A 24,083-nucleotide genomic window follows, 5' to 3' on the forward strand; every position below is an offset into this window, starting at 1 on the left:
ACCATACCCCTGAGATTGTAGTTACTTGAGATGCACTGGGGTGTACAGTGGCAGCATGCAATGTTTGGAAATGTTTAACAACCCACTAATCAATCACATGCACTCATTTTATTTATCCTCTGAGATTTTATTGTAAAAGTGGATCACTTTACAAAATAAAATCTACTAATATTTAATTAGCCCAATTTTGTTTCTAATCTCTGTAGTAACAGTCGGCAGCCATGGGGGACTCAGAAATGGCTGTGTTTGGGGAGGCTGCGCAATACCTGCGTAAGTCTGATAAGGAACGTCTGGAAGCCCAGAACAGGCCATTTGATGCCAAGAACACCTGCTACGTGGATGACGAAAAAGAGCTCTACGTCAAAGGAACCATCACGGCCCGAGAGGGTGGCAAAGTCACAGTCAAGACAGATGATGGAAGGGTAATGAACATATCACATGAACGATAGTTGAAAAACCTGCATATCATGATGAATTCACAAGACTCTGCCTGTACCCACAGTTAACTTTGCCTGTCTTTGTTTCCTTTTAGACTGTAACAGTCAAAGAAAATCAGGTCTACCCTCAGAACCCTCCCAAGTACGATAAGATTGAAGACATGGTCATAATGACCCATCTGAATGAACCCTCTGTGCTGTATAACCTCGCTGAGCGATACGCGGCCTGGATGATCTATGTAAGTACGATGACAAATCCATAGATGACAGCCAGGCGCTTCCCTAGCTATCGGCACACACTGGTACCCCTTCTACTTTACAGCTTATTACCAACTGAAAAGTGTCAAACATAATACCAGACTTTGCACTGTGTGACAAGGGCACCTGATCATGTTCTCAAAAGACAGCCCAGAGGAGACTCCTACCCATTTTTGTTAACATTGATAGGGCTGATTCACAAATAAGTTACTTTGGAGTATCACTGATTTACTCCTGACTTGAATCTAGGGAGGGCAATTCAATTCACATAGAAGGTAATAATAACTTCTTTGTGAACTGAATAGCCCTCTTAAGGTTTAGGGAAAGGGTAAAACAGAATAACTTCTTTGTTGATTTGTCACAACATGTTTTCCATGTGCAAGTAGGCTTCTGACATCACAAAGTGAAATAGCGACTCTTGAAATCACTGCATGTCTTGGCTGAAACATGTGCTTGTTTCTCTGTACTTTGTGCCTATTTCTGCTTGCTGGATTCATGATCCCAGAACTCTTTCTCCTGACTATGCTTCAATGTTCTGCCTACTTATCCTTTATCCCGGCCCCTTCCATTACAGAACCATTTGCAAGAGAATCACGCATGTATGACCGTTTGGCACAGGAGGGTACTCTCTGCCTTTAGATTGCCGGACTCCCCATGCGCTGTGTGTGTGTTTTCTGATCCTGGGCAAGTACCTGCTGACACACACCTTTCGTGGGTTTCTCCTGACTGCCACTGCCAACTCTGGATGAAAAACAAGGATATTTCTGTTTCCGACAGACTCATAGTACCACTGCAAACAGTGGGCTGTATAAATGCCACATTATATGTTTCCTCTGATTACGCAACAATCTAGCGTGCGGCTAGTCAATGGAAGCTCTACTTGCTTTCTTGGCCACCTGTCATCCATTTAAGAGCACGCACTGACAGACAATTTCTTCACTTGTGTACAAGAGAATTCATCAATAACTGTTGTCTCAATTGAAACCTCTTATGGCAATCTTTCAATATGACCTAGGTATATAATATCATTGCAACCAAGGACACCATTGTTCTCACTGACACCAAAGCAATCTACCCAATCCGTGTAATTATTTGCTCAACCCTGTAGTGTGTCAGGCAATTATTCTCATACTAAGCAAGAACCTTATTTACAGAGGAAAAGGGTAATGCATGGACCCAAAAGGCTGTGGGATGAGAATGTTTCGGATACTATCAGCTATTTGCAATGTTATTAGTACTTTATAGGAGCTGGTGTAACCCGCTAAGCCGGCTGTCCTAAGCACAAGCAACCGTGAGTGACAGTGAACACTACGGAAAACAGGGATGAGACTTAATTCAGACCAAGGAGTATTAGCGAAGCTGAAGATTAATGATCCAGATCAAAAGCACAAATGAAGAGAAGAGGCCTAATAAGACTTATTTCAGAGAAGAGCTGCAGCGGAACACAGTGCACGGAATAGGCGTGAAAATTAGTAATTATTATGTTAATAAGTGATTCTGTGATTGATTTTCAATGTGTCACAACCACGAGAGAATGATTCCAATATAGAGCATTGGCAAATACCAGGCATTGAATAATGATTATGATAGTGGCCACAGGCAGCACACCAATGAAACATTTTAAACAAAGTAAAGAAAAGCTGTATAACTATAACATAAGTTTGAAAATTAGGAGTGCCTCAGTTTTTCTAATATCGCCTTCTTCCATTTCAGACCTACTCTGGCCTATTCTGTGCCACTGTAAACCCCTACAAGTGGCTGCCAGTGTACAACCCTGAGGTGGTCGCAGCCTACAGAGGCAAGAAGCGTCAGGAAGCCCCACCTCACATCTTCTCCATCTCTGATAACGCCTATCAGTTCATGCTGACAGGTAAAGCTTTAACCTTGTGGCCCTCTTTTTGATGTGTATCTTTATTACCCAGCACTTACATTTCTTAAACTATTTCATTCAAACAGATCGTGAAAACCAGTCTGTCCTGATTACGTGAGTTAAATATTAATTACTAGAATTTCTTTGTTCCTGAAGTGCAGGACATGTTTTATGCGGTTGATCCTCGTTATGTTTAAATAATTTTTCCGCTTGTATCTCCAGTGGAGAATCCGGTGCAGGAAAGACTGTGAACACCAAGCGTGTCATCCAGTACTTTGCAACAATTGCAGTGTCTGGTGAGAAGAAAAAGGAGGCACCCGCCACAAGCGGAAAGATGCAGGTTTGTGATTTTCCATAATGAATATTTACAGCTTCTAATAACATATGTGTTAGATTAGGTCATCACTTTGAATTTTCCTTCAAATAGGGAACTCTGGAGGATCAAATCATCCAGGCCAACCCACTGCTGGAAGCCTTCGGTAATGCCAAGACTGTGAGGAATGACAACTCATCCCGTTTTGTAAGTCTTCCAGGCTCATTTATTTCCGTCTCACATCTCACTTTTAAAACACATTGACTATGTCCTGTTTATAGCTCTGAAGACACTGTCCCTGTTTACTCTCTAGGGTAAATTTATCAGAATCCATTTTGGAACTACAGGGAAACTGGCTTCCGCAGACATTGAAACATGTAAGAGCTGAAAGTAAAATCCTTAGATAAGTTTCAATATATCACCAAGAAAAGTATAACAATATGTTTGACCTTTCTTTCATTTAACAGACCTGCTGGAAAAATCCAGAGTAACATTCCAGCTGTCAGCCGAGAGGAGCTACCACATCTTCTATCAAGTCATGACCAACAAAAAGCCAGAGCTTGTTGGTAAGTTCATGGCATGGATTTCCAGCTGCATGCAATCAGTACTATCTGTACAACTATGGTCCTGATTTTGAGAGTGAAGAGTTGTAAAATTCACTAGTTTTCTGTTGATGGTAATGGCTTATTTTATGTTTCCACTGCACAGGCTTTAGACTGGGAATCCTCCAGTGGAAAGCTTGTGTAATATCCGCCTGTCTCCATGCATGGATGCCCAGTGTAAAGTAATTTCCGCCAGCCACTCTAAATCAGAGCCTTTGTGTCATGTGAACGTCATTTTTGTATCAAAACGAAAAGAAGACGCACTTTTGCTCACTACATGTGGAGCCCTGCTCTCTCTTACAATTGGGCCAGAGTGAAAAGGGGTGGTGGACTGATGGGTACATAGCATCATTCATATTGACTAGGTGTTGAGCCCTAATAAATAGGACATGTGTAAAAAGCTGAAGTTTCACAATTATTGCCACCACCAACACAATGCACAAAAGGGGGATGGACTGATCTGCAATGGTTCTGGATAGCTGCAAAGTTTTTGCGACATGTTTAAAGGTGCAATATGTGGTTTGCATATAGACCATTTATTGTAACTCATTGTCAGGATCTTACTGTAGGAATCCACTCACTCAATGGTTTCTCCTTCACAGAAATGCTTCTCATCACCACCAACCCATACGACTTCCCGACCATCAGTCAGGGGGAGATTGTGGTGAAGAGTATTGATGACCAAGAGGAGCTGATGGCAACTGATGTAAGTTGCATTAGACAGATGTCACAGTGCTTTATTGCATAAGAGGTTTCGAATGGTTTGCATCCAACCAGCCCATAGTCCCCACCCCAAATAATAAGTTGGATGTTATTCTGTGTTGTTGTTTTTGAAATTGCCTTCAACGTATATGGATGTATTGGTTTTATTGTGTATGTTTATTAAAATGAAATATATGTGTGCAGTTATCAATTAGATTGTTACTGTTGATACTATGTACGGTCACACAAGTGATATTGTGATGTAAGCTGAGCACACCTAAAAGAAATATAGAATGCGTTTGTTGCTACCTGGGAACATTTGTAATATTTGAGTTATCCGTTTCATGCTGTTACTGAGGTCTATGCCAGGAGCGCCCCATATATACACACTTTTGTGATTCTAAATAGCTCTAAGATTAATTTCTAATTATTTTCTCCTAACATCTCTGACTCAATTCTGTCTTGGCTTTCTGAGCCTTCAGTGCCATGTGCATCAACTGTTTTTTTTGTTAATTATTTTACCTTTTTAATTGAGTCTTCTCCCCCGTTCAGCCCACATGTTAATTCCCTGACTACATCTGTCATTAAACCATTTGCTGCATTTTGGAATTTCTGGCTTTTGGTTCAAGCTCCGGTTACCTCTCGCATTGCCATGAGGAACTCATTCATGGCTGTTCATCTGCAGGTCACTCTTGCTCCCCTGAAGTCTGTCCCTCATACTGCCGCCAGGTTGGTCGCAAGGGCCAGTAGGTTTAATCACATCTACGCTATTCTCATACAGCTCCACTTGCTTCCATTGGGAGCCAATATTTGCTTTAAGGTTGCCAATTTAGCCCAGAATGTAGTGGATAGTGAACCCCAAATTCTTTGGCAAGTAGGTTAGTAATTGCAGACATGTAGGGGCTGTGGAGATGGTATTTGTTCCGGTTGGAGGTCTCCCGGTTTCGCTGGTCCTCCTCACTAATAGCAACTTTTTCAGGGGCTGACGTTATCTGCTTACATGCCCTGCAAGCTGCTTAACCTCAATGACTGGATTTATTAGAGTTCTGTAAGACTCTGAAGACTCAGCTTTGGTCTCAGGTCTTTTAGGCAGTGTATTTTGGGGGCTGATATTCGTATGTGATATTTCATGATTTTAAAAACTGCTTTATGAGAGTTTGATGTGATATGTGTTGCTTTATTCGGTTTGCTCCCTTTTAACTGCACATGTTGTCTGTGTACAGTGCTAAGTGCTCAGTTCACCCTTAACATAAAATAGATGAAAAAGTGCAAAGCAGCAACACACATCTGTTCCCTGAAATATGTCAATTTTGGCTTGAGCAAAATACCATGTGCCTGGTTTCTCCACAGAATGCCATCGATATCCTGGGTTTCAACCAAGATGAAAAGAACGGCATCTACAAGATGACCGGCGCAGTGATGCACCACGGAAACATGAAATTCAAGCAGAAGCAGCGTGAGGAGCAGGCTGAGCCCGATGGCACAGATGGTGAGGTCCAGAGTGGTGCTAATGTAGAGAAAAGGAATGCAGACAATAAAAAAGCTTTACTTTTCTGATTGTCTGGTTTAGTAGTAGTCTGGGCCCGAGTAAGCTTTTATAAGCCACTACTCGTCCCCGTACTTCAGCAGAGTAGTCATTTCCACACAACTCCCTTGTGGGAGCAGATGGTTCTTGTTGAGATGCAAATTAGCAAAGAGAAAGTGTGATCAGATAATGCAGAATATTGTCATAACACAACAGAACATAGCATTACATAATAGCTCTTTTCAATGCGTCAAATTACTCCGTTATTCCCTGTTATTCCCATTCAGGTAGTGACCACATAGTTCCATGCCACCATCAATTTTTCAAATACATAGCTGGTTTTACTCAATAATCTCTACATGAAAAACGTCAGCATGAACCAGCATCAACATGGTGGCCACTCTGCCTTCATAAATGCACTGAAAGCTTCAAAAACAGTGTCAGAAAGGCATAATGGGAACAGCCATGCTATACTTTATAACCTCTTTTCTACTTCTAGTGGCTGACAAAATTGCTTATCTGATGGGTCTGAACTCAGCTGACTTGCTGAAAGCGCTGTGCTACCCAAGAGTGAAGGTCGGCAACGAATTTGTCACCAAGGGACAAACTGTTAATCAGGTATATCTACATCACTTCTCTCCATATCTTTGCTAACATGGTACTTATTAAATAAAAAAATATGAATACGTGTTGCTGTTCAGACTGTGCTCTGTGTGATGCTCACAGCTGCAACCCTTCCTCCACCAGGTCTATAACTCCATTGGTGCCCTCTCCAAGTCTGTTTATGAGAAGCTCTTCTTGTGGATGGTGATTCGTATCAATCAACAGCTGGACACCAAACAAGCCCGACAGTACTACATTGGTGTCCTGGATATTGCCGGCTTTGAGATCTTTGATGTAAGTTTGGAATCTTGAGCTAGATGAGGTACTGGTAGAATTGGGATAACAATGGATAGCCAATGACATGACCCGTTTGCATTACTTTGCAGTTTAACACCTTAGAACAGCTGTGTATCAACTTCACCAATGAGAAACTGCAACAGTTTTTCAACCACCACATGTTCGTCCTGGAACAAGAGGAATACAAGAAGGAAGGCATTGACTGGGAGTTCATTGACTTCGGTATGGATCTGGCTGCTTGCATTGAGCTTATTGAGAAGGTGGGTCCCTTTCTAAAGAATGGCTGGGGGTGTATATACTTTGTAACTATACCCAAGGCTCACAGATACATCTTATATTTTAGCCCATGGGGATCTTCTCCATCCTTGAAGAGGAGTGCATGTTCCCCAAGTCCACAGACACCTCCTTCAAGAACAAGCTGTATGACCAGCATCTGGGCAAGTGTAAGTGCTTTGAGAAGCCCAAGCCAGGCAAAGGAAAGGCTGAAGCTCATTTCTCCCTGGTGCACTACGCCGGCACCGTGGATTACAACATCACCGGCTGGCTGGAGAAGAACAAGGATCCACTGAATGAATCTGTTATTCAGCTGTATCAGAAGTCCTCAGTTAAACTGCTGGCCATGCTTTACACAGCTACTGCTGCTGAAGCTGGTAAATATTCCCTTCTTAGGCATTTAAAAAATTGTACATCAGCACAATTCACAAAGTATGTAGCTTTTGCAGAATTTCTGATTCACGGTTACTGTTTGCTACTTTCAAATCCCAGAGGCCGCTGCCGGTGGAAAGAGTGGAAAGAAGAAGAAGGGTGGTTCCTTCCAGACTGTGTCTGCTTTGTTCAGAGTGAGTTTTGCAGATACACCTACACGAACATTACAATTCGCCCTGCTGTAAAATTCAGAGTCTTTTGGTACACTGAGCTCCACAAAAAAGCATGTAATTAGCATTTTCATTTCCTCTGGATTAGCAACATTCAGGAACACAGTGCTTGCCTCTAAAGAATTTTAGGCAGTAACAATTTTGCACTACACGCATTTGTATTTTGCACATGTTCACAGCAGTGTCAGTGTGAAGGGTTTATCACAGTCCAAAGATGTTTTTTGATGTGTATGAGTCGGTGGCAGACTTTTCTTTCATTCAATGTTCATTTTCTTTCCTGCATAATTTTTTTCTAACTTTTCACAAATCTCCATCTGCGTTCATTTCCATTCTTTATGTTTTCCTTCTACTCTGCTCCCTTTCTCTCCATATCAGTCTCTCTTTTTCTTACTTTCCTTAAGATAAGAATGAAAGGTTTGAAATAAAGGAAAATCCTGGCAAGGGCTATGGATCAGGTGCTCCGTTTGCAGTGGGGTCTCTGCAGCTCCCCTGAAACATTTTACCCAATGTTGGGCTGATAAGAGTGTTGTGTGTGTGTGTGTGTGTGTGTGTGCCTAATGTAAACCCACAATGTCACCACTAAAGTAAGCGAGTGCAAATTAAGTACACTGAAACATAAACGTTTGCACCCCTATCCCTGATTAACCAGAAGAAACAATAAGGCGGCACTGCCCAAAATAGTTTAACTGATTCTGTTATCACTTTGCTCGGCACACAGTCCTATATTTCACTGTTTGGAAGACAATTATATTCTCATCATTACAGGAAAACTTGGGCAAGCTGATGACTAACCTGAGGAGCACTCACCCACACTTTGTGCGTTGCCTGATTCCCAATGAGACAAAAACTCCAGGTAGAGCGTCTCTGAAGTGGTTGAGCCATATACAGAATTGCAAAATTGCTTTGCAGCTCAGCAGAATGAAATTAACTGATGAGACTTTACCTTCTGCTTCTAGGTGTAATGGACAACCACCTGCTGATCCACCAGCTGAGATGTAATGGTGTGTTAGAGGGCATCAGAATTTGCAGAAAGGGGTTCCCAAGCAGGATCCTTTATGGTGACTTTAAGCAGAGGTAAAATGCCTGTGCATGAAAACAGAAGAAACTGACACAAAACCATGCAACATAATCATGTATACTTTGAAACCACAAGTTTACACGAAAGCAATGCTTTGGGAAATTGTGTGATAACGTGTAACTCTCTTTTAAACTTGTATTCAAATACTTACAGAAAGAAGTCACACATAATAGGTATCCTCTTAGTAAGTGATGTATGTAGAACTAAATGAAGTTAGACAGTCTACTATATTTCTCATCAATCTAATATTTAAAGCAGCATTCGTGTTCACCATAACAAAAACCACGAGCATGATATATTTCAGGTACAAAGTGCTGAATGCAAGCGCTATTCCTGAAGGACAGTTTATTGACAGCAAGAAGGCGAGCGAGAAGTTGCTGGGTTCCATTGATGTTGATCATACTCAGTACAGATTTGGACACACAAAGGTAACATATTATTTACTAACTAATTAAAATGCAAATTTGTAATGTTGCTGGGGGAAATGTATTTATTTTCCCCTTGTTTATTATAGGTTTTCTTCAAAGCTGGCCTCTTGGGTACCCTGGAGGAGATGAGAGATGAAAAGCTGGCAGAGCTCATCACCCGCACTCAGGCTGCTTGTAGGGGGTTCCTCATGAGAGTAGAATTCAAGAAGATGATGGAAAGAAGGTATTAATAGAGTGCATTGATATGTAACACACACATTAGTGACATGTACTGTCCTCCCTAACCTTCTCTCTACTGTAAACCAAAACAGGGAAGCCATCTTTGTCATTCAGTACAACGTCCGATCATTCATGAACGTCAAAACCTGGCCATGGATGAAGCTTTACTTTAAGATTAAGCCTCTCCTGCAGAGTGCGGGGACAGAGAAGGAGATGGCAAACATGAAGGATGAATTTGAAAAGACAAAGGAAGCTCTGGCAAAATCTGAGGCAAGAAAGAAGGAACTAGAGGAGAAGATGGTGGCACTTCTGCAGGAGAAGAATGATCTCGCTTTACAAGTCCAATCGGTGTGTGAAAAATAATATGTTTAAAATATGAACAGTTTAACTTTCACATAGGAAAATATAACTAAACACATTTCCATGTATTATTGAATTAGGAAAGTGAAAACATAGCTGATGCAGAAGAAAGATGTGAAGGTCTAATCAAGAATAAAATTCAGCTGGAGGCTAAAGTCAAGGAGTTGACGGAAAGACTTGAAGATGAGGAGGAAAGTAATGCTGAGCTGACAGCCAAGAAGAGGAAACTGGAGGATGAGTGCTCTGAGCTGAAAAAAGATATTGATGACCTTGAGCTCATTCTAGCCAAAGTAGAGAAGGAAAAGCATGCCACAGAAAACAAGGTAAACTAGTCAAATTTAAACATATGTACAATGTTCCTTTGGTACAAATACAGTCAACATCCGAGGACAACCGATTTACCTTCAATTTATTTGCATGTGTGCAGGTCAAAAACCTTACTGAGGAAATGGCGGTTCTTGATGAGAACATTGCAAAGGTTTCTAAGGAGAAGAAAGCTCTCCAGGAGGCTCATCAGCAGACCCTGGATGACCTCCAAGCAGAGGAAGACAAAGTCAGCACCCTGACAAAAGCCAAAACTAAGCTTGAACAACAAGTTGATGATGTAAGTATGAGTGCAAAATAAATACATGTACCAAAAACATTAACCCAAACTTCAAATCATGAGCCAGTGATACTGTAAAATAACTCTACCGAGGTTTGAGCAATGAAGGCAGCATTCATATTTTAATCGTGACACAAACTTTAGTATCAGTCCTACTTTACTCCGCCAATTGGTATCTTCTAACATCTGCCGAATTTACAAATGAATGGAAAATCAAGAGTCAATTCCAAATGGAATTGTGAAACATTTTAATGAATGCCAATTTTAGGCAGGAGTAGTTCATTGCATCGTAATTAAAGGTATATCACTGTATCATCTAGCCTGGGCCAGGCGCGTTGCAGGCCAGTCGTAGTCAGCAGCCTGGCTGCCCATAGCTGTAGCCCCAAGGAACCTGGTTGGTTCTTCTAAAGGAAAATCTGCCCAAATGGAGGGGGAGGAGCCATCAAAAATCCACTTGGTCTGGGCAGCTTAAATCCATGAACTGGCCATGTGCCTGGCCTGACCCCTAGGTAGTCTTCTGTGACACTTTACAGAGCAGTTCTTTGTCAGTGGAAACACCATGTCATATACTATATACGGACCGATAAAGAAAAGGAAAATGATTAAAAAAAAACATTGCATTAACAAATACATTTTCCCACTACACTGGCACAGTTGGGAAAATCCTGTGCAACAAATAGGATAGTACACAATCATTAGCTGGATGGATCAGACAGCACTTATACTAAAAAAGAAAAACACCTTTCTATGTCATCATATTATACAAGAGATGTTTTACTATATACAGCTTGAAGGCTCCTTGGAACAAGAGAAGAAGCTTCGCATGGACCTTGAGAGATCTAAGAGGAAGCTTGAAGGTGACCTGAAGCTCTCCCAGGAAAGCGTGATGGATCTAGAAAACGATAAACAGCAAAGTGATGAAAAACTGAAAAAGTGAGTATTCAGTGTACTAAAGGGGGGGAACACTGATATTATTATTTCATCATGTTATTGATCAGTAATATAGTGCCTTGTGGACATTAAATTGGTATAAACTAAATAGACTTCACTAGGATGAAACTGTGACCTGAAAGCTAGATAGGTCTGTGTAGTCGGTGCATTGTATACAGAGATGATTTGCTGGATGCATAGCTTAAGCTTTCTAATTCAAAGCAAATATCTTTGCTACAATGAATGGTTAAATCTTGTAAAATCTATAAGTGTATTTCTCATTGTAACAACTTACACAGCATATTAACATATTTGTTGCATATGTGTCCAATAACAGACCTTGCTCAACCATTAGTTTTATTTTCAATGAATTACATGAATGAACAACTTATCAACAATCATATTTTATATTTTCTTAACATGGTTATTGAAACACAATTAAACACACTAATAAATATGTTTCGGAAAAAACAGGAAAGACTTTGAATTAAGTCAGTATCAGAGCAAGATTGAGGATGAGCAGTCTCTGGGAGCCCAGCTGCAGAAGAAAATCAAAGAACTTCAGGTATTGAAAAGTTAATATTACATGGTTAAATTAGGTTATAAGATGATCAAACTCATTTATAGAATGAGAAATCTAATCTTTCAGGCTCGCATTGAAGAACTTGAGGAAGAAATTGAAGCTGAGCGTGCAGCTCGGGCAAAGGTTGAGAAACAGAGGTCCGATCTCTCCAGGGAACTGGAAGAAATCAGTGAAAGGCTGGAAGAAGCTGGTGGAGCCACTTCAGCCCAGATTGAAATGAACAAGAAGCGTGAAGCAGAGTTCCAGAAAATGAGGCGAGACTTGGAAGAGTCCACTCTGCAGCATGAAGCTACCGCTGCTGCCCTGCGTAAGAAGCATGCAGACAGCGTGGCAGAACTTGGGGAACAGATTGATAACCTGCAACGGGTCAAACAGAAGCTGGAGAAAGAGAAAAGCGAATTCAAGATGGAAATCGATGACCTCGCCAGCAACATGGAGAATGTTTCCAAGTCCAAGGTAAGCAGCTATGAAGCAATATTCTGATCTGCAGATTTCTTTTTAGTAAAGTCAGTTTATACTAATACATACCTTTTTACACCTAAAGGCCAACCTGGAGAAGGTGAGCCGCTTACTGGAGGACCAACTTGGCGAGGTTAAAGCAAAGCATGATGAACATCAACGTCTCATTAATGACCTCACCACCCAGAAGGCACACTTCCAGACTGAAAATGGTACGGCTACAATGACAACTTTTAAAATAGTAAGATATAGCACATGCAGGTAAACAACATTTGCACAAATCCTGTGCAAACTAAGAAAGATTCAAATCTTTGCAGTGGGATGTTGTGCAGGAGATCAACCCTAGTAGTGATTAGGAGAGTCATCAAATACCTGACTCTTGTTCCTAGTGGGAAAATAATAATTTAAAATCACTCTCCAAAGCGCACACTTCCTTTTGTGGAACTGCATATCTCTAACTGCGCATCTACCTCTGCCACCAACCTTCTTTTACTTACAAGCCCATTGGCTAACCACACCAGCAACGATGGCGGGCCATTTTTATTTTTGCAGCCCAACTTATTTCACTACTAGAATCCCTGCGAAAGACAAATGTCTGCCTCATTTTCCAAGTGGCCTTGAACATTTATTTTCTTCTCCTTAAGCAGATGGACATGCTAAGGCGGATGGGCCATCATAGGTCTGTCTGTGTTTAAGGCCATACAGTCACTTTTCAGGCAATCAAAGTACATTAATTGACCCTTAGCTATGCAGGATATTCCTTACTTCGACTCATTAGGGATCCTTACGTGACTGTTTAAGAAATGTCATTGGTGGCAGTCTACAGCTCCACAGAGCAACAGTTTGGTCATATTCCACATATGTACTATTGCCAAAGCTATGGAATTATAATAGGGTGTAAATACCTATCTGGTCTTATATTAAAGGAACTCATTTCCCTTATGCCTAATACTCAATTATTCACATGATTTCACCATATTTCAGTGTCAGGCATAGAGCCAACAAAGTCCAGATCGCTCCAGCATCATTACCAAAGTGTTTATTGACCAATTATAAAGCACACTTTGCATCACGACATTTGGTTATAGGTTGCACTCCTTTCAAGACCAGCTCATTACAAATCGCATATTGGCTAGGGGATCTATGTGATTTTACTGAACCAAAAAGTTCAACTCCCAAAGGTTTTTCAATTTTCCGCAAATATGTATGTGGGGGGAGATCCCCCACATCCTCCCACCTTAACCCTATACATTTTTTATTCACTTTAACCCCCCCCCATATATGTATATGCGGAAAACTGGGGGTCGAACTTTTGGGAATCAAAATTTGGGAGTAGGTAATTTTGTACAATACCATTGTACAATTATCGCTATTGTTGAAGTATATTTTTTTATGAAGGGAAATACTGGTGATAATGAGGCCCTTAACGTTTTATATCTGGGCCAGAGAACATGTAATGGCAACCGAAGTCGGATTTAGAAAGACATAATCGCACATTGGCCAGTGAGGGTATGCATAAAAATAATGAACATGATTATTGAAACTCAAATAAACATATAAATAACATTTTTTCTGAAAAATAGGAGAGACCATGAATTAAGTCAGTATCCGAGGTAGCCTATGTCAGCCCACGAATAGCAGAACCTAGGCAGCTTTTCAGAATTTACATACGAAATTTGTATAGTTTTTATGTTTTTTCGAAAACCCAACCCAACTTGATATTTGGGCAGGCCATAGTCGCCAGCCGTCTAGAGGATGCATGTTTTTCTGTTTCCCGTTATATTTCTTAACAGAACACTTTTCAATAATGTAGAAATGTACAGAATGTTTGCTTGCAATTCCACAACTAAAGGAAGAAAATAATATTCTACGGAAATAGTCAAAATATTTGAAACTTCTTTGACCTTTTTATTAAAGGTGAGTTTGCGCGTCAGCTGGAAGAAAAAGAGTCTTTGATTTCCCAACTGTCACGAGGCAAACAAGCCTTCACCCAGCAGACAGAAGAACTGAAGAGGCAGCTTGAAGAGGAGACAAAGGTATCTAGCACATGCATTCTCTGAGTGCCATCTTAGCTACAGCATTGGACAGTGTCACCAACACATGCTTCTGAGCTTCGTTGCCTTATAGTGACAGGACTGCAGATCATTATAACTTCCCTCTTTGATAGAGAATGCCTAGGGTGAGCCAAGACACAAAAATCATAGAGCGGTCACACCATGTGGGTCCCTGCAGACAGCAGGATGCAGGGGAGCCCCTATCTACACCCCCTCATGCAACGACGCAGCCAAAGCCTCTATATATGTATGGTGGATGAATCTGGGGAAACCTCACAACATTTAGCAGGCCTCCCCTGATGCCTTTGAACCAATATGACTACATTCTATAGTACATTGTTGGAGGATTGATTTAGCATGTAATAATTCCATAAAGATATTGACAATAGCATGGCGTTTAAAAATGGGCCTTTTTATACCTGTTCTGTGAGCAGTTGTAATGTCACTAACGTCAACAACAAAGCTAGGACAAAGAGCACCCTTTTTAATAATGACAACCGAACAACAAAGGATCGGATCAAAGGGAAGTGGAATGTGAACTCCCCTCTCTGCCACTAAGTGTGGAATACCCCCAAGCGCATGCGTGAGTATGTTTATGGGGTTCGTCATGTAGAGCCAAAGAGGACTTTCAGCGACTCCAGGGTGTTTTCTTGCAGACCAAAAAGTAAGAATATAAGTAGATGGAGTAGAAGCAAGAAAATAAAAGAACAAAAATGCAAATCTAAATGATCTCTAAAGATAAGTAATTATCTTTTCCTTAAATGGTGATGCCATTCTTCTTCAATCACAGTAAATACAAGAAATAACCTTCATCTTCAAATTAGGTTATCTCACGAAGATAACTTTCCCATCATTTGTAGATACCTTAACAGGTGGAGACGCAAGGGGGCTGGGTATCAAGGAACAGTCAATTGAAGATGATCTTTGATTAGAAGGCAGTGCTAAATGTTAGTCTTGTAATGCAGTTTACCGGGTAATAGTTGATTTATAATTATTTATATTCCATCAACCAATGTCAGCAATATCCAAAATGGCGGAAAACAAATGCAATACAAATGTTGTCTTTGGTTCTTTTCACATCCACAGTCACCTAACACTGGCTAAAGTGCAGAGTAGGAACTACCTTTGCTTCAGAAGTGCATCTGTATTGGTCAAAGGGGGGAGGGATCGCAAGTACGGTGCAAGGGGCAGGGTTGGAATAATAAATTGTTATTAAGTGTTATAATGGGTTAAATCATTTCTCTCAGAAAGAACCTCTAGAGTGTCATTAGGCAAGGAAGCGGAGGACCTCATACCAGTACCCACTGGGGTACTGCAAGGCTCATGCTTATCACCTACGCTCTATAATGCCTGCACAAAACTGCTATTTGCTGCTCTAGATGCTATGGGTGTCATCTACACAAACTTTGCAGATGACACCCAGATTCTCATTCCCAATCATGAGCAAGACACAATCACTGTGAACAAGATCTACGCCATAATCCAAAATTGGATGGCTACAAAAAGTTTATGTCTCAACGATGACAAAACAGAGATTCTCATTGTGGGTTCCCCTCCAAATGCAATAAATAAATAAATAAATAATTAAATTGAGCAAAGAAAACTCGACAGGTTAAAAGGGCTTGGATAATAGTCTTAAACAAAGCCACAGCTGAAAAAACTGAACTGTGTACTATAGAGTATATGTTGAAGTCTAGGGTCAAAGCAGGGATAAGACAGTGTTAAGATAATTGTCAAATACGGCTACTGCTGTCCAAATGCCGGCATGCACAAAGGGCTTCAGTAGCACCTGCTTTGGCGCTGGAAGTGTTAATAATCCTTTTAAACCCACCCAATAACAAAAAGAGAAAATATAGCAGAGCAGTTCACTAAAATGCATATATAGTGTTACTTTACCTTTGCTTCCATTGCCAATTGTTTCAGACGCATATCCAAAATTATCACTGCGTAGACATGCTAATTGAATCTCCATGGAATTTACCCAAAAGCTCTCAACTTGAATGGCACTTTCTCCAGTATTTTTCAAACAGAAAATATATGACCCCAAACAACTAGATACTTCAGTATCCACTGAGGGAATACTATCAATACTTTGAGAAACAACAACAGGAAGAAGATAGAAAATAATAAATGCATTGCAGTTTGAGAAAAGTTTGGGAGGTTTGAGGAAGCAATCATTACATCACAGACGTTGATTTTCCCAATGTACACACTCTCAGTGACATTACTTTTACTTGGTTTAGGCCTAGAGACCAATGCTTAAGCCAGCAGCTGTAACTTGGCGATGGTTGAGAACACAAACCTTTTACTTATTTGCCCCTTATATGAACAGATGAGGAATATAAAGTTATGCCCGAAGCTCAGAGGTGAAGGCACACGGTCTACCAATCAGGGCATGGCCATGCTGCTGGGAGTATTTGATGATAAAGTAACAAGGAATGTGGGTTCCTTCCTAGATGTAGCCTGGAAAGTAAGAGATTGTACAGTACATCTTTCCTCGCTCTAGTACATGTCTTCTCGATGGTGATTGCAAGCACAGTTGTACCGATGCATTGATGTATGATCTGATTTGCCTTTTTTGTTGGGGGGTTTTATCATATATTATGGATCTGTTTCCTTTTTATTGAATTGTATTTGATACTTTGTTTTAATATTTATATTCATCTGTTATATTTGTTATGTGCTTTGTATCACTGTTTCTTTGATATAAAAGGCCTGTGGGTCTGAAAGTATTAATAAGTCAATCAATCAATCAACCAGTCAATGCTTAATCCACAGAAATCACTTTAATCAGGTTTACAAGTGCAGTGCATACATGCCACTGACTTTAACCAAACACAATGTGTGTACTCATAACATTACTTCACTATTGCTTACTCTAAGGAGGCCAAGAGTACGCAGTAAGAAAAACAATGGACTTAATGAGCTACTAAATTGTGGGCGGTTGGCTTGACTGAGAGTGGGAGGACATTTTTCATATATTTATTTTTTAAACATCTGCTCAAAGACATATAGCGCACCTTTCCCTTTGGGTTCAATTATAATGCTGTTTCTTAGCTTTGGACCGAAACCGGGGACAGATGTGAAGTTGTGAAGATGCATATAAATGTTTTATTGTTTTGCAGGCCAAGAATGCCTTGGCACATGCTTTGCAATCTGCCCGACATGACTGTGATTTGCTCCGTGAGCAATATGAGGAGGAACAAGAAGCCAAGGCAGAGCTCCAGCGTGCTTTATCCAAAGCCAATGGGGAAGTTGCCCAGTGGAGGACCATGTACGAGACTGACGCCATTCAGCGCATAGAGGAACTGGAAGAAGCCAAGTATGTCATTTTCAATAATACAATTTATTCTGCTGAGCAATTGGATTTTCTCAATTAAGAGCACTCTACATTGTGGGAATTGTTTAGGAAAAAGCTAGCCCAGAGGCTACAAGATGCTGAAGAACAGGTGGAGGCTGTAAATTCCAAGTGTGCATCGCTGGACAAGACCAAGCAGAGACTACAATGTGAAGTGGAGGATCTCATGATTGACGTAGAGCGAGCCAACAGTGCAGCTGCAGCTCTCGACAAAAAACAGAGGAATTTTGATAAGGTAAAAGTTTAAACAAAAAATAATATTAAATATATCATATACTCTGCAAGTGTTTCAGGCTGACAAAATCAATGTTTTTATCAGGTCCTTGCAGATTGGAAGCAGAAGTTTGAGGAAGGCCAGGCTGAGCTAGAGGCAGCTCTTAAGGATTCCCGTTCCCTGAGCACTGAGCTCTTCAAGATGAAGAATGCATATGAAGAGTCTCTGGACCATCTCGAAACCCTGAAACGTGAAAACAAGAACCTGCAACGTAAGTTTCATGATACCTGCTGATGGCTACCCAATATACAGTACATGAATAACCATGATACATAATGTGGTTATTATTCCACGCAATGACATATGTTTTTAATTGCGATAAGAATGTGAAAAATCAGAATTTGTATTCCAGAACATGAATAACGATCTCTAAATCAGATGAGTAGGCCAATGTGGGTATTCTGAGCACAATAGCAAGGCACAATCGACTCATGTAACTAACAGATGTTTGGCTACACTGTTTTTAGATTACTGGTCACTTACAAGGTGCTATGCCCCAGATTGTTTAAAAAAACATTACTGTTACTCTTATCAGCAGAGGTCATTTTGATTTTAATTTATTAGATAAATCCAAATTCACAAAAGAGGGTGCATTCATTTCCACTATATTAAAGTCAGCTAATCAATCCCTCAATGCTAGTGCCCCCATTCCATTAAGATCCCCCTCTGTGCTAAGGTTATTCAGGAGAGCCCTAACCAAGGAATCCACCCTTGTAATGGGCAAAATCAAGCATGTTATGAGTCAGAATTTAGTGACACTGAATGTAAGAGTATGGCAATCACCACCGCGTTGGAATGCGGGCATGGCCGGTAACGGCACGCCAGCCCAAGACTAGGCTGGCCTGAGCAAGGAGAGGGCCTTGGCTAGGGCTGTGGGCCGTTACCGGCCAAGTCCAGCCGCAACAAGGAGGTGATAGCGATTACCACCCCGGGATTATTATATTTTTTCAGGAATGGGTGCCGAAGGTATTGCGCAAGCCCATTCTCCTGGAAAAAAAAGATGGCCACTGCCATAGGAAAAGAGACATAGTCCCTTTTTCATTTCTATAGCGGTGTGGGCAGGAGAAGAGCCTGGAGCGGAGCACAAAGCTCTGGTTCAGCAGGTAAGTAGGGAGGGAGGTAGGAGGGTGGGGAAAGGGTAAGGTTTATTTTAGGGTGTCGGGAGGCAACAGGGAGAGCTCCCTGTTGCCTCTCTACAATCAAGATGGCGTCACCGGGGGAATGGCCTTTGGTGGCTGGAAACAGCGTGTAATACACACTGTACTCTCGCCCGCTGTTCCAGGCACCCGATTGGCTGAGCGCCCTTCCTGTTTGTGATTGAAGTTGTTAGACTACCAGTCATTGCATCCCCTTAGGCAGGTAGAGTAACATTCTGAGTCAAATATATCATTGCAACCACTTGTTTAATTGAAGATCACTCGAATGCCAACAAATGATTATTCTATACTTGGGAAATCCACACTCAAGAATTATGTGCCTTCATTATATATGTGATTCCCTTACAGAGGAGATCTCAGATCTTACTGAACAAATTGGGGAAACCGGAAAGTCCATTCATGAACTGGAAAAAGCAAAGAAACAGGTTGAACAAGAGAAGGGTGAACTCCAGGCAGCCTTGGAGGAAGCTGAAGTGAGTGAAGGAGACATTTTTATAAAGTCCCCGTCAATAGGTTTAATGTCGCTTCTTCCTTCAATTGAAAACGTTTTTAACTTGCATGTGTTTATGTCATAAAAGGGATCATTGGAACATGAAGAGGCCAAGATCCTGCGCATCCAGCTTGAGCTGAGCCAGGTCAAGTCTGAGGTAGACAGAAAGATTGCAGAAAAAGATGAAGAAATTGAACAGCTCAAGAGGAACAACCAGAGAGCTGTGGATTCACTTCAGAGCACACTAGATTCTGAGATCAGGAGCAGGAATGATGCTCTGAGGCTGAAAAAGAAAATGGAGGGAGATCTGAATGAAATAGAGATTCAGCTCAGCCATGCAAACCGTCAAGCCGCTGAATCTCAGAAGCAGCTTAGAAATGTGCAAGGACAATTGAAGGTACCGTTATCTGGTCGACCTCAATCTATTATTTTGCACATGTCCAATTGTTTTAACGGTAACTAACTCTAAATATGTCGGCTTTCTGAGCAGGATGCACAACTTCATCTTGATGATGCTGTCCGAGGACAAGAGGACTTGAAAGAACAGGTGGCTGTCATTGAACGCAGGAACAACCTGCAGCAAGCGGAAATTGAAGAGATGAGGGCTGCCCTCGAACAGACAGAAAGATCTCGCAAAGTTGCTGAACATGAACTTATTGATGCAAGTGAACGTTTGCAGCTTCTGCATTCACACGTATAGCTGCTAATTTATAATTAGATGACTGATACACCAACATTTGTACAGGAATTTTCAAAGTACATCTCAAACCTACTTCTATCTCTAATTTAAGAACACCAGTCTGATCAACACCAAGAAGAAGCTTGAAAGTGACAGCTCCCAGCTCCAGAGTGAGGTTGAGGAGGCCATCCAGGAAGCCAGGAATGCTGAGGAAAAAGCCAAAAAGGCCATCACTGATGTAGGTTTCTTGCTGCTGTAAAAAATGCATACATTTTATATAGCTTGTATCTTAGAAATCCACAAGAATAGATCCTTTGAAAATGCTCAATTTAGTAGGAGATCATATTGGTGCTCGTGTGATCTTGAAACTTATCAACCGCTAATATTAGTTAGCCAAATAAAAGTAATAGCAAATGGGATGCAGAAAAAAAAGCTGTAATGCGCAATAATGTACTAAGTAATTATCAGAGAGCCTGTATCATATTTTACACCTTGATATGATTGGCATGATTCCACAGGTGAAAAGGTTTTAAGGACACATTTTCTTCTGTGTTTTCAAGGCTGCTTTGATGGCTGAAGAGCTGAAGAAGGAGCAGGATACGAGCGCCCATCTTGAGAGAATGCAGAAGAACCTGGAACAGACCGTGAAGGACCTGCAGCATCGCCTGGATGAGGCTGAGCAGCTCGCGATGAAGGGAGGCAAGAAGCAGCTCCAGAAACTGGAGAGCAGAGTGAGTTACGCTTCTGAGCTTTACACTGACGGTGTCTCGTGGTGTGTGTGTGTTTATACATAACAATACATTCATATTACACCCCAGGTACATGAACTGGAGAATGAGCTTGAAACTGAACAGAAACGTGGCGCAGAAGCCATCAAGGGTGTTCGCAAGTACGAGAGAAGAGTCAAGGAACTCACATACCAGGTATGCATATATTTTTCACTTGCAGTTAAATTGCATTCATAAATACATTCTTTTCCTCATCATCATCATCATCATCATTGTCAGGCTTTAATTCAACAGTTTGCCATTTGCCAAAATACATAAATACAAATATAAAATACATATACTGAGTTGAGTGCAATACAGCATAAATGCGGAAATGAACAGTGTGGAAAGTCAATCTAAACAAATACAGGGGCAGCAAAACAAGCCTTAATACATGCACAGTGTCCAAGCTTGGTAATTAAGCAAATACTAGCCGATTCAGTTAATATTAGGTGTGCGAATAAGCAATAATAAAACAGCAGGTCTAAACAACAAAACCCTAGGCATAGGTTCATTCTATACTGAATGTGTGAGTGAGCAAAAATGCAAACATCAAAGCTACACAAAATGTCTTCAGAATTAAACAAGTCCTAGCCATTTGATTAGATCAATAGTAGATGTACAAATAAGCAAGGATGAAACAACAAGACCCTAAGCCTAGGTTCATTCTACACTGATGATGCTTACTTTTTCCACACCATTTGCAATTAGCTTCTTGGCCCCATTATTTCGACATCTTGACAAGTTGTTTTGTACTGAGTACGTTAGTATGCCTCTTCACTTACTAATAATACATCTGAGAACGGGTCTACTGTGGCCTTTAAAGGCACGGTGCTCACTATGCAAGCTTAGGTTGCATTTGGGGTCTATAAATATACATATATGTACATCTAAATCGTTGGCTATCATGCCTCATAATGATTTTACTACAATACTACTAGTTCTTTTCAATATAAATTTCATTTTCTCCTTTCAGCCAGCAAACTGCCACAAGTAAAAGTATCACTATTTTATATTAATGGCATGTTGCATGATTATCTTCATGTGTTTTAGTCTGAAGAAGATAAGAAGAATGTCCTGAGACTGCAGGATCTGGCAGACAAACTCCAGCTGAAGGTCAAAGCCTACAAACGACAAGCAGAGGAAACTGTAAGTTGCAAAGTATTGTATCCTACCAGGATAGTTTTTGAAATGGTGCCATAACCAGAACTGAAGACTGTACAATTACAACACAAATAATATGTGTTTCATTCTGTAAAACAACCCTTTGAGTCATTTTCACCCTAGATATTCAAATATAAAGCTTGTCCAAATACTACATTTGAAATAACCCTTTCATGCCCAAACTATTACTAACAAGCCACTTTGCCTTTCTTAACCCCCATAGAGGAATACCACCATTACCTCTATCAAGTGGGCTATAGAATCACAGCCCCCACAGTTTCCCTCCCCTCATTACTATCCCCTTTCTTTTTTGTACTACATTAAAACATTGTTTCTTCTTTTTCTATATTCTTCACTCAACATTATATATGTTCTATGTAGTTCCGTTATACAATATTTTAATCAAATACCTTGTCATCAAAACAAAAAAGGTGTGGATTAAATGTAGGGTTTACCATGATCCACTTGATGACTTTCATGATTTTTTATGAATGCCAAATATAAAGAGTTAAAGAAGACAGAAGATCTTGACAAGCTAAAAATGTCCAGAACAAAGGGGGCCATATAGTATTATTCCTTCAAATAAATCATCCTGCAGAACACTTTTCAAGAATGTTGTGTACATTTTAGGGAGCAAGATCACACAGTCACATAATAGTGTCCTATAAAGTAAAAACATTGAAGTTTGATCTCAATAACTCTTTACTCCCTGCAACTGGGTTCTATCGGCTATTTAAGACGAGAAGAGATGCTGAATTTAGACTCAGCGAAGTGTATCCTTATACAAATGTCTGCTTTCGACCCAGGCAAAAGCACAAAATTGAACATGATAAAATATCTAGATATGGTCCTAGTTTTCGTTTTTAAATGAATTTTGAAAAGTTTAATGCAAAAGTGGCCTAGTTATATTTGACTCTAAAATGTCAGTAAGGCATGACAAACTTTGCTGAATGTAATTTACATTCTTGGTTGTTGTTTTTCTTTTATTAGGAGGAACAGGCCAACGCACACCTGTCCCGAATCCGAAAAGTGCAGCATGAGCTTGAAGAAGCTGAGGAAAGGGCTGACATTGCAGAATCACAAGTGAATAAACTCAGGACTAAGAGTCGCGATGCTGGGATCAAGTTAAGCTCCATACAGCAGAGGACATATATATACTTATTTAGTTAATTTATTCTGGTTAGTTGATTGTAGTCCCAATAAATTCCCTGGAATCTGGGAGTTTTTTTAAGGAGTTTAGGACTGATGCAGGGAAGTTACCAAGGACTTTGCAAAGCAATTGATTAGTAATCTCCCATGCAATCATAGTGCCCACCCACTGGTCCCATAATCCTTACGATTGCTCGAAGCAGAAAGTCCATGAAAACTCTGCCCTCACATTCTGGGCTTCTTTGGAAAGACAAGAAAAATAAAACACCCTCTAACGAAAGGAAACTCGAAGAAGACAAGAAAGGGACATAAGAACAGAATTAACTATGTACAATGTATATTAGCCATGTGGGCTTGCATTTTTGAAAGATTTAATGATCAACCAGCTGTCGACTGTCAAGAAAATTCCCCCACATGGTTGGATGAATGTAATATGTCTCAGTAGATCTCTCATGATTAACAGCAACAGCTTCCACAGAGCGTTGAATGTCAAATTTGCTACAGCAATATGTTGTGATGTGCTCACAGGAAAACACATAATCTGCCTTACATACCACATTTTCCTTGAAATTCAGACCAGTTGTAAGGCCCAAGCACACAGCATTTCTGTTGTGTGCAATTTTGAGTATTGTGAAACCTCACATGTTTTCCCAGTTTCTATACAACTTGATTCCCTTGGTGTCTCTGATAATACAACTTACTGTAGACTTTCTGTCCAGACATGAAAACATCCATTACTTTTCTTAAATCAACTTCCACAAAGACAGTTCCACCCATCCAACCAGGGTTGAGAGATTTCCCTTTGATCAAACCTTAAGTGACACAATTAAGGAGACTCCATTGACAGA

General features: G+C 40.6%; 1 protein-coding gene across 1 annotated transcript; it reads left to right on the top strand.

The window, feature by feature from the left end:
• The first annotated feature begins 221 nt into the window (after positions 1-221).
• LOC138568757 (myosin-4-like) lies at positions 222-23,256 on the top strand. Its single transcript, XM_069646540.1, has 38 exons — positions 222-422; positions 533-676; positions 2,409-2,565; positions 2,652-2,679; positions 2,788-2,905; positions 2,993-3,085; positions 3,192-3,255; positions 3,346-3,444; positions 4,083-4,186; positions 5,533-5,671; positions 6,207-6,325; positions 6,455-6,604; positions 6,697-6,867; positions 6,951-7,257; positions 7,373-7,446; positions 8,248-8,335; positions 8,439-8,556; positions 8,865-8,988; positions 9,075-9,211; positions 9,300-9,555; positions 9,648-9,890; positions 9,995-10,171; positions 10,959-11,104; positions 11,576-11,666; positions 11,751-12,140; positions 12,229-12,355; positions 14,061-14,179; positions 17,323-17,519; positions 17,607-17,790; positions 17,875-18,040; positions 19,335-19,459; positions 19,565-19,873; positions 19,967-20,170; positions 20,268-20,393; positions 20,716-20,886; positions 20,974-21,078; positions 21,976-22,071; positions 23,077-23,256. Exons 1-38 carry the CDS (start codon positions 222-224, stop codon positions 23,254-23,256), a joined length of 5,847 nt encoding a protein of 1,948 aa, XP_069502641.1.
• Positions 23,257-24,083: the final 827 nt, after the last annotated feature.

Source organism: Ambystoma mexicanum, chromosome 2q, assembly GCF_040938575.1.
Source record: "Ambystoma mexicanum isolate Mex_15411 chromosome 2q, UKY_AmexF1_1, whole genome shotgun sequence".
Taxonomy (NCBI): Eukaryota; Metazoa; Chordata; class Amphibia; order Caudata; family Ambystomatidae; genus Ambystoma; species Ambystoma mexicanum.

Bases quoted from the DNA above. Each gene is read 5' to 3' on its own strand.
- LOC138568757 (XM_069646540.1), top strand. From the start codon at position 222: ATGGGGGACTCAGAAATGGCTGTGTTTGGGGAGGCTGCGCAATACCTG. The intron at 6,605-6,696 runs GTAAGTTTGGAA...ATTACTTTGCAG, and splicing joins CCGGCTTTGAGATCTTTGAT to TTTAACACCTTAGAACAGCT. The intron at 7,447-8,247 runs GTGAGTTTTGCA...TCATCATTACAG, and splicing joins CTGTGTCTGCTTTGTTCAGA to GAAAACTTGGGCAAGCTGAT.